The sequence below is a fragment of the Oryza brachyantha genome, chromosome 3, assembly GCF_000231095.2.
Source record: "Oryza brachyantha chromosome 3, ObraRS2, whole genome shotgun sequence".
Lineage (NCBI taxonomy): Eukaryota > Viridiplantae > Streptophyta > Magnoliopsida > Poales > Poaceae > Oryza > Oryza brachyantha.
In genome coordinates, this window is record NC_023165.2 from 1,114,985 (window position 1) to 1,125,306 (window position 10,322).

Below are 10,322 nucleotides of genomic sequence, written 5' to 3' on the forward strand. Positions count from 1 at the left end.
TTTTCAAGTTTGCAATAATTAATATTTAATTTATCACTCGTTAATAAAATACCTCCTTTCACGAATTATTCACGCGACCTTTTTCCCCTCACCCTCAAACTCACACTGCATGGAAAACACAAACCGTCTCGGTTGTCACGGCGCTTGCAGCCGTACGTGCAGCGCACGCACGTACTCCACCTGCTTTCCTGGCCAAAAACGTTCGCAGTCGCAGCCTTGCAGGCTCGAAAGAATAGTATTCCATGTCGGAGTAGTACGCAACGCGGAGCATGAGCATGTAACGCACAGAGCTCCGGTTTGCGGTCGGTCGCGCGGCTGGTGCGCGCTAGTTCACGTCAATCCCACCCACGTGAAGACCACGACCACGAGCGGCAGGGGGACCGCGCGTGCGTCCGTGCAGCCTCTCGTTCGCGTCGCGTCGCGGCTCGATCGCGCGCGCAGCGCGCTACAACACGCCCCGCTCCTCTGGCTGCGGGGGCTGTAGCTGCACCGGACAAACGCCTGTTTTATTGGCGTTCCGTCGCTCTCCTCTCGAGTGAGTATCCTCTCCCGCTCGGCGCGGTGCCACTTCCCTTGGGCCCGTTCTAATCGGCCTGGAGGGCGATATGTTTGGGTTTTTTTGACGAAAAATAATTTATAAATAAAATTTTTATATACGTATTTTTAATGATTTAAAACTCAATACTATAAATATAAACTTTAATGAAAAACTCTCAAAATCAAACTCAAACTTTGGCTTAAAAGCATAAGCAGAAATAAAAATATGGAAGTGTTATCATACTACCTACTAGACCGTTTATTTCATGCAGAAAAATTTTATAAAAGTTATTTTAAAAATACAGATAATTTATTTCAAAAATTTTATGATAGCTAATACTTAATTAAATATATATCAGTGATGTTTTTCGTTTTACGGGTATTGATTTGCGTTGCAGCGTTTCGTTGGCTCGAAACGGCCCAGGTTGATCTCCCTGTCGACAAATGGGATTCGGGGTTGGGCCAACAGCCCATGGAAGATTTAGGAATTGGTGGCCCTGTCACGATCTCCATCCACTTTGAAGTCATCTCCTAGCTTTGAAGTCATCTCGATCAGGATTTCAGGGGCAACTTGTACACGCCAGATAAAACTGTCAGCAGGCACCTGGCCAGCTAGGCGGCAGTGTATCATCGTCAGCACACGGTCTGCGACCAAACAACCGACTCTACACACACGCAATTGGATTGAATCAGGTACAATGAATTCATGCTCACCAAGCCCGTCGATTGGTCAATGCCTCGGACCACCAAGCACAAGTCAATCCATTGCACATGCAGGCCTCTAGCAACAGCACACCTGCCACCCCTGCCTCGCCTCCAGCTCAAAGTGACCAACTACCCCAGAACAAACCAAAACCCTGTGAGCTCAAGCTCACAGCTTTATATTTTGTCATGTCATGGACCCTCTAGAACGTGGATAAACAAACATCAGAGGCAAAAGCAGGGGTCAAATCCATAAACCACTCACAAATTCACAATGCCTGCAATTAGCTTGAGATTAAGTGAGCCCAATGCAACCATAATCCGTTTTAATCAAGATCCTCTCTTCAGAGCTAAGCAACCGTAATTCAGGGAGCAAAAAGGCGCCAATAGTTTACTAGTACATATCATCATATCGATCCTGAGCGCCGCCGGCGTCGTCCAGACATAAAAATCACAAATGGATCATGGAGCATGTGACTGAAACAACGGCAGCGCAACACAAGTATACAACCTTCCAGGGAACGAAGCCGCCGGGATGGAGGCGAGCAGCTTAAGCTCCAGGGAGCCGAACAGCTCAGCCTAGTGTGGACAATAATTCCGGCACTAAACATAGCAGCAATTTACAAATCAGCAGAAAGGCAGTGTGAGTGTGAGGCTTTGAGCTACCCCCGCACACACACACAGGGTTTAGCATAGCACGAGCTCAAAAGATGATATTATTCCCATCTAACGAATATTTGGCCCGAGTTTAATAGTGGCACACTCCAACTAAACAACTACTAAAACCACTATCTCACAACTTGCAGCAGCAGTATAAATAGGCCACTGGTCAGCAACGCATGCTTCTCAGACAGCCCAAAAGCTGAGAGAGAGAGAGAGCACGCATCCAAGCTGGTTTGCAGCTGCTGTTTGTGTGCATCTCCAGTGAAGTGCAGGGAGATGACCAACCATGGTGGCACCTCTGCTCTTCCGTGCAGAGATGGCCACGGATCAGCGGCGAGTAGAAGACACATGCCGAGGCGTGGGCAGATCAAGGCAAGGATAGTGTCGGCCGCGGTGCATTCCGTCGCCTCGGTGCTCTTGAAAGCGCTCCACGGCGGCCACATCCTGGTCAGAAACCCCTTTTGATGGAGCTATGGAATTGAGGATGAGCTACATGTACCTGTGCCAGGAGGAATCAGCTGTTTTTCAAGTGTAAGCATGGTTCAGAAAAGTGGCTAGGCTAGATGAATGTACATTTCTTTCTCCCTCTTTTGTCTCGCGTCTGTTTGTAAACAAGATCGTAATCAAACATAGCGTGGTTAAGCTCAAGAAAGCTCTTGGTACTGCAACCTGATCGCCTTTCTCTGCTACCAAGTCCGCACCTTGCATTCTCCGGCGTGCCAACGGCGGCCGCGCCGAGTCCCTCCACGGTGGCTGCCGGGCTGCGGGGCCGGTTTTCGTGAGCTTCAACAAGCCCGAACGCGGCATGCGGATGCGGCCGACGCCGGCGTCGCCTTCGGCCTTCCTCGGCGTGTCTGCATCTCCGATCTGGAAGAGCGGGAGCGAGCTCGACGAAGACGACTGCACCTGGGATCCGGCGGTACGCAGAACACCGCCGCTGGCACCAGCGGGCAGCCGGCTCGTCGGCGGATCGGCGCCGTGCCCCCATCAGAAGCCTAACAGGCCGTAAGTGGGCCGGAGAATAGCCGTAAGATGAGTAATGGGCTGGCCATAGAACGCATAACGAACAAGTTTATCTGATATCCTTTAACTTGTCGACGAACTCGATATTCGTCCTCCAATGGAAAAATCAAATTCAACCGGTTTATCAGCTGTCAAAATCGATGTAAAATAAGTCCTAAAACGATTTAGATAGTGGTTTCAGCTAACATGAAGCCAACATGGCTGATTTGAATCAGTCTTCATCTGACGCGGCACGTAAAGTAAAATTTAACAATTAAAAAATAAAATAAAATATGTGGGGGGCAAGGATGTTCCGAGGAAGAGATGAGGCAGCGCCGGCTCGCCATGTACACAGAGGGGAGTGTTGGGGTCTCACTATTTTTGTCAAACTAGTATTACCCCATATTTTTTAATTTTTATATTCTGCTTCGGATGCCACGTCACGTGGTAGGACCAGGATTAAGATGCTAAAAAAGGCGAATTCGATGGAGGGAGGCGTCAAACGAGGGTAGCAGGCCGCACGATATTGGGCCATATGGTAAGTCTTACTGGATTCCTGTGGTTCCACAATTAGCGGGCCTTCTGAAACAAACCCCCAAAATTACAGCCCATGTTATGTATGCCTTCTGCCCTTAGAGCTTGAAAAGTCTCAAATCTTAGAGCATCTCCAAGATTTATCTAAAATTGATCTCTAAAACCTCATAAAAAAATAATCTCTAAAACAAAATTTTAGAAATTGGGCTAGAAAATATATCTCCAGCAGGTATTAAAATACATTTATAATATTTACACATGTCTAAAATTAACTCTCTTGTATCCTAAATTTGAGACAAAAATGTATGTTCCTAATACGACTTATTCAGCTCTAGATATATGTTGGATAAGTATATAATTTTTATGCCTAATATTGTTTTAGATGAACCTAATACAAGATTTTAGAAAGTAATATATTTAACATTCTCTTGTAGATGCTCTCAGTGTCACAGTTCCATGCAGTTTTCACCCCCACCGTCTTGATGAGGGCATCATTCCCATGCTAGAATTCATGATGGATTCATGCGTCACCCGTGCCAAACCTATGGCTATGAGCTCATACCAAACAAGCTTTCCATAATCCGTTACAGTTCAGTGAGGTCACTACACTACAACGTACCTTCTAACCGAGTAAAACAAAAGCGAGATGTTCCCAAGTTCCAAGAAGCGACTTAGCCGGAAGCGGCGTCATGGATCGATATCGGGATATATGGATCATCGAGGAAGAAGGCAGCCACTCGCCACCAATTTTTCTTCTGGCAATTTAAGCTTCACCGTTTTGCAGTTAGGCTGAATTTGTCAGTCTGCCAGCCCAATTAACTACTAGATTCCGCTCCAATTTTCTTTCTGGCAATTCATGCTCGCTCGTGGTTCAGACCGTACAGTTTACTTCAGCGCTTCTTTTCATTTTTTTCTCGACAAATGCTGTGTTGATCTGCTTCATTTGGATGCTATCCAAAGAGAGAACAACAAGATACCATCTCATGGAAAGAAAGCAATCGGACACCGGTCCACAGGGTAAGCTAAGCAGTAAGCACGATGCCTTGCACTCTTCAGCTTCATCACGCTCTACTCCTTGCAAGGCAAAACACATCACGAGTTGCACAGAGAAACTTCGCTTGGACACAAGGCGTCCACAGGCCTGACCGCCATGCGTGCATGCACCACTGCGATTCAAAATGGGCATTGGGCAGAAAGCGATGATGTCTAGCGCTCCGCTAGCTCCATGAACGCGGCACACGCATGGACTCCAGCGGTTGAGCAGTTGCCACGTCGTAGTGGCAGCAGGCAGAAAGCAAGAGAAAAAGAAAAACGATAGCGGTCAAAGTTACATAAATAAGCATTACAGCTTGCCATGGATAACAGTAGATGTTATGGTCGTAATAAGGTTCTACGAACACCTCTATTGCTCTATCTGCCGTGATATAAACTTCTAGGTTTAAAATCAAAACTTTGGAATGGAGGGCGTACATGATAGTTTTTATCTATCTATCTATCTATCTATTGATATTTTTTTAATTATTGATATATCAATGTGGGTGATTAACTTTTTTGCATTTTGAATATATTATTTTAGGTATGCTAAATTTACATGAGATTAGGATAAGGTGTTGTTTCATGAAAACTTTTAAGTATAAAATCTGCGGTTGTATGTTATAAGTTGTAATATTCATGGTTTATTTAGACTTTAGCAATAAAATACTCCTTACAGTTTTTTTACTCGACGACACTTGCTTTTGATATACGTTCAACCGTTTATCTTATTTAATTTTTTTAAATATATAAAATATAAATTATTCTTAAAATTTCTTAACTAATAAAAAATCATAACAAATTAATATATATATATATATATTTGAATAAACGAATGGACGTAAATTCAAAAGTCGAGCACTCCAAATAAAAAACGGAGGCAATACGTTGGTGAAACCTACTTTTACTTTTTAAATTATTGGGGTTAATATAGGCAGGAATGGATAGAGAGGACAAAGCCGTAATATCCTCCGCGTGTCTAGGCGCTCCTGGCCTCCTGTGCCTATATATAAACGTAAGCAATTTCTGAAATTCTCGCCCTGATTTGCCTCTTGCTGCTATCTTATCGGATTTCCAAATGGCCTCAAGAAGAATGCTGCATGTGAGTAAAACTCTCTCCGTGATTCTGTCTCCCTCGAACCCAATCTTTTCTCCGTGGTGTTCTACGATGATTTTCTTGGTGCTCTCGTCATTAGAACCAAGGAGAAAAAAATTTAATTTTGGCTTATCGCAGGCGGCCGCGGCGGTTTGCGCGCTGGCGCTGGCGCTGTGCGCGAGCAGCATTGGCGCGTCGTCGTCGTCGCCGGCGGCGGGAGCGAGAGCGGGGTGCCGGAAGCACGTGGCGAAGATCACGGAGTACGGGGGCGTCGGGGACGGGAAGAGGTCGAACACGGCGGCGTTCGCCAGGGCGGTGGCGGACCTGTCCAGGCGCGCCGGCGACGGCGGCGCGGCGCTGGTGGTGCCCAAGGGGAGGTGGCTGACGGGGCCCTTCAACCTCACCAACCACTTCACCCTCTTCCTCGACCACGGCGCCGAGATCCTCGCTTCCCAGGTGATTTCCGGCCATCAAACACATCGATTGCATTGTCTCTCTCTTTTGCGACGATTAACTGCGCATTATCTCGCTCATTGACGGTGGTAATCACTGTGGCGACATGACGCATGGGCCAACAGTCACATGCCTACTTGGCCGTTTGTTGGCGTAGGTGCTCGCTTTTGCGAGGGACAATGCCTTTTTTTTTCATAGTACTCAGTACGTCCCAAAAAAAAAGAAAGTTCTCGTCTTTTTCTTATTCCACAAATAAACAAAACAGTATATTTGAAAATGAGAAAAATTATAAGTAAAACTTTTATATACATGTTTTTAGCAATTTAAAAACTAAGCCTGAAAAATAAACTATGATAAAAAAAATTCTTAAAATCAATTTTAAATTTAAGATTAAAAATTTAAATTTTGCATTTCTTGGTAATGAAATTTACATGTTAGTTGCCCCTAGAAATGTAAGGAGATCGTATCAAAGGCGGCGTTTAAATGTGCGCCAAGAACTGCGAGCTGAGAATTAGAGAACGGTAGTGTTCTTTGCAGTGGTTGCCTCATTGCAAGGATGAGTTGGGTGGCTATTGAATGCTTGTACCTCTACCGCTTTTGATCAGGTAGCTGTTTAGTTTGGACCATTTGCCTTGAAGGTCAATCGATCTTAATGTAATCCTGTTTCAGTTGCTTACCGTGCCGTACAAAACTAGGACAAAACTTCTGCTATGTCATCTCAGAAATTTACCGCTCCCTCCATTCCATAATATGCTTTTTTCTAGTATTGTCTAAAATATGTATATATATATGATTAATTGATTTAGACATTACAAACCGTATATTGATTATTTGATAAATCTAGAAAGAGCTAAAAAATCTTAAAATATTGGACAGATGGAGTATATGGTTGCCCTCTTATATGTTTTTGTTCAGTCATTTTCAGTTATCGGTTACTGGCTTATGTCTCATTTTGTTCTACAGAAATTGGAAGATTGGCCTCTGATAGCTCCCCTGCCATCCTACGGAAGAGGAAGGGACGAGCCTGGCCCAAGATACAGCAATTTCATTGCAGGATCAAATCTCACAGATGTCATCATCACCGGTACTCTTGCAACACATCAAGACTGTTATTATTCCCAGCATTCGCTGAATCTGTTCTGAACTTGTGATGAGGGTATTTAGCAGTAGATATACTTAAACGGACAATGTTTCAGGTAGGAATGGCACGATCAACGGACAGGGCCAAGTCTGGTGGGACAAGTTCCACGCCAAGGAACTCACCTACACTCGCGGCTACCTGCTCGAGCTCCTCTACTCTGACAACATCATCATCTCCAATGTCACCTTCGTCGACTCGCCGTCGTGGAATCTCCATCCCACCTACTGCACGTAAGAATCAACAAAAATTCAGTTGAGCTGAATCATGAAGCCATGATGCTCACCTTCTGTGTTCTGTGCTGGGCAGCAACGTGACCATCAGTGGCGTCACCATTCTTGCGCCTGTCCACTCGCCCAACACTGATGGAATCGACCCAGGTAATAGGTCACCTTGCACTTGATGAGTGTTGCAATGAGGAAGAAGCATCGGTGTTGTGATGATAGCTCTTCTTGTGGCTGTCCATGGTGCAGATTCTTCTTCCCATGTGAAGATCGAGGACTGCTACATCGTGTCCGGCGACGACTGCATCGCCGTGAAGAGCGGCTGGGACCAGTACGGCATCAAGTTCAACAAGCCGAGCCAGCACATCCTCATCCGGAGGCTCACGTGCATCTCCCCGACGAGCGCCATGATCGCGCTCGGCAGCGAGATGTCCGGCGGCATCCAGGACGTGCGCGCCGTGGACAACGTCGCCATCGACACCGAGTCGGCCGTGAGGATCAAGTCCGGCGTGGGCCGCGGCGGCTTCGTCAAGGACGTCTTCGTCCGCGGCCTCAGCCTCCACACCATGAAGTGGGTCTTCTGGATGACCGGCAACTACGGCCAGCACCCCGACAACTCCTCCGACCCCAACGCCCTGCCGGAGGTCACCGGGATCAACTACAGCGACGTGTTCGCCGAGAACGTCACCATGGCCGGCAGGATGGAGGGCATCCCCAACGACCCCTACACCGGGATCTGCATATCCAACGTCACCGCGCAGCTCGCGCCGGACGCCAAGAAGCTGCAATGGAACTGCACCGACGTCAAGGGCGTCACCTCCGACGTCTCGCCGAAGCCGTGCCCGGAGCTCGGGGCGGCGGGCAAGCCATGCGCCTTCCCGGAGGACGAGCTCGTCATTGGCCCGCCGGAATTGCCAAAATGTAGCTACTGAATTATACTGATATAGGATTATAGTATGATGAGATGCCTAAGACCGAAGAGAGATATGTATGGTTTAGTCGTAGTGAAGTCAACCAGTTTGAAAATGCTGCAGAATAATCTCTTTACATCCAATCCATATAAGATTGCTCATCCGAGATATGACCTGACAAAAGCAAAGCTTTTCCATTTTGTTTTCGTACAGCAAGAACAGCAGGTGAGAAGACAGCAGGATGATCAAACTTCTAAACGAAACTTTGCAAGAAAAATATGACAATTGACAAAGTGAGAAGCGGAGCTCAACGTGCCGAGACAGCGGGTTGGTCATCACCGTCTTCCCCTGCCCTTGCTCATGAAGTGGTGGCGCTTCAACCTCTTCTTCCGGATGAGCACGCCGGACTTGATGTTCTCCGAGAACGGCATGCCGAGGAGGGTGAGCAGCCTGAGGGCCTCGTTGTCCGTCTTGGCGGTGGTGACGATGCAGACGTCCATACCGTTCTTCTTCCCGCCCACCTCGTACGGGATCTCCGGGAACACGCCCTGATCACGGAGGCCGATGCTGTAGTTGCCATGGCCATCGAAGCTGTTGGGGTTGACACCAAGGAAGTCCATGGTCCTAGGGAGCCCAAGGTTGATAAGCCTATCCAAGAAGTTGAACATTACCTGTCGCAATGCCACAGGCAAATTAAGCTCGATGATCAAACATACTTGTAATTGTGACACATACTTCAGGTAAATTCCCAAATTATGTTCAAATTTCATTCCCCAATTCATCAACATATATGCACACTCTTCAAAAAAAAAAATCAACATATATGCACTGCTGGGAAGCAAGGATGACACAAAGGACTCACCCTGCCGCGGAGCGTGACGGCAATGCCAATGGCGTTCCCCTCGCGGATCTTGAAACTGGCGACAGACTTCTTGGCCTTCGTCTTGACGGGCCACTGGCCGGTGATATTAGCGAGGTCCTTCATGGCGGCCTCCAGCCCCTTGGAGTTACCGGCTTCCGCCCCCAACCCGCAATTCACTACTATCTTCTCGATCTTGGGAACCTAAATCAAAATCGACAACCAAAATACGCACCTCTAAGCTCAATTTTCGAAGCACGGTCGAATTTTCCGAGCTACGCAAAGAAATGGCCATGGCTATCCTAGAACGGTGAGAAGGGCGACAGAGGTCGAACACCTGGTGGACATTGGTGTAGCCGAACTCCTCGGTGATGAGGGGGACCACCTTCTGGTCGTACACAGCCTTGAGTCGGTGCACCTTCTGGGCCTCGCTGGGGTCGACGAGTACGATGCCGGAAGGCGAGGTCGGCGGCGGCTTGGGTGGCGCGTCGGCCGCGGCGGCGGCGACGACGCGGAGAGCCCGGCGGGGAGGCGGCGAACGCAGGAGGAGGCAGCGGGTGCGGGAGGAGGAGACGGCGGCGGTGGCGACGGGGAAGGCGGCCGGCGAGGACGGCAGGGTCACAGCCGTGGCCGCCATTGGAGCGTGCGCAGTAGACCGAGGTGGGAGCAAAGGAGGCAGCTTTATGCCATGGGTGGATGACGGGATAAGGCGAGTTGGCTGTGGCTGGCTACCTCTCTTGCCCCCCTATATGGGCCTTCTCGTTACCATTTAGGCCCATCAAACTTTTTCGACGTTGCTTCGGGCCTTAGGCCTATCAAAGCCTTTCATATATTCCATTCAGGCCCATATTTAATGGGCCCTGTTTTTTTTGCTTTTAGCCCTTCGAGTGAAGTCAAGAGCCAAGAAGAATCAGAATTCAGAGCCAGGCTCAGAGGTTTCAGGCTTCAGACCTTGCACCCCCAATATAAAAGGGAACAATTTTACGGTTCTTGAGTGGGTGCTATTAGGTATTAAAATTTTAGTATAAAATTTAGTACCTTTTAGTATTTAGGTACCAGTACCAAAATTTTGCCTCGTGATACTTTCTCAAGGTTATGGATAGCATGAGAAGTGTTAAGTTACATGAGTCAACAGCTGCAAATCTGCACTGTGTAAGCTCAGTTATGATAT

At 47.6% G+C, this 10,322-nt stretch overlaps 2 protein-coding genes across 2 annotated transcripts; one reads left to right on the forward strand and one right to left on the reverse strand.

Moving 5' to 3' along the window:
* The first annotated feature begins 5,515 nt into the window (after nucleotides 1-5,515).
* Nucleotides 5,516-8,457, forward strand: LOC102719190 (probable polygalacturonase). Its single transcript, XM_015835424.2, has 6 exons — nucleotides 5,516-5,572; nucleotides 5,705-6,022; nucleotides 6,983-7,103; nucleotides 7,216-7,390; nucleotides 7,467-7,537; nucleotides 7,631-8,457. The coding sequence occupies exons 1-6, from the start codon at nucleotides 5,549-5,551 to the stop codon at nucleotides 8,311-8,313; spliced, it is 1,392 nt and encodes a 463-aa protein (XP_015690910.1). The 5' UTR covers nucleotides 5,516-5,548; the 3' UTR covers nucleotides 8,314-8,457.
* Nucleotides 8,458-8,462: 5 nt separating this feature from the next.
* On the reverse strand, nucleotides 8,463-9,860 carry LOC102722937 (50S ribosomal protein L5, chloroplastic). Its single transcript, XM_006649242.3, has 3 exons — nucleotides 9,489-9,860; nucleotides 9,155-9,355; nucleotides 8,463-8,963 (listed from the first exon to the last, which is right to left on the reverse strand). The coding sequence occupies exons 1-3, from the start codon at nucleotides 9,786-9,788 to the stop codon at nucleotides 8,628-8,630; spliced, it is 837 nt and encodes a 278-aa protein (XP_006649305.2). The 5' UTR covers nucleotides 9,789-9,860; the 3' UTR covers nucleotides 8,463-8,627.
* Between the last annotated feature and the right edge of the window lie 462 nt (nucleotides 9,861-10,322).

Coding starts and splice junctions, on each gene's coding strand:
- LOC102719190 (XM_015835424.2), top strand. CDS start 5,549: ATGGCCTCAAGAAGAATGCTGCAT. Junction 5,573..5,704: donor CCTCAAGAAGAATGCTGCAT/GTGAGTAAAACT, acceptor GGCTTATCGCAG/GCGGCCGCGGCGGTTTGCGC. Junction 6,023..6,982: donor CCGAGATCCTCGCTTCCCAG/GTGATTTCCGGC, acceptor TTTGTTCTACAG/AAATTGGAAGATTGGCCTCT.
- LOC102722937 (XM_006649242.3), bottom strand. CDS start 9,788: ATGGCGGCCACGGCTGTGACCCTGCCGTCCTCGCCGGCCGCCTTCCCC. Junction 9,356..9,488: donor GCTACACCAATGTCCACCAG/GTGTTCGACCTC, acceptor ATTTTGATTTAG/GTTCCCAAGATCGAGAAGAT. Junction 8,964..9,154: donor CCGTCACGCTCCGCGGCAGG/GTGAGTCCTTTG, acceptor GCATTGCGACAG/GTAATGTTCAACTTCTTGGA.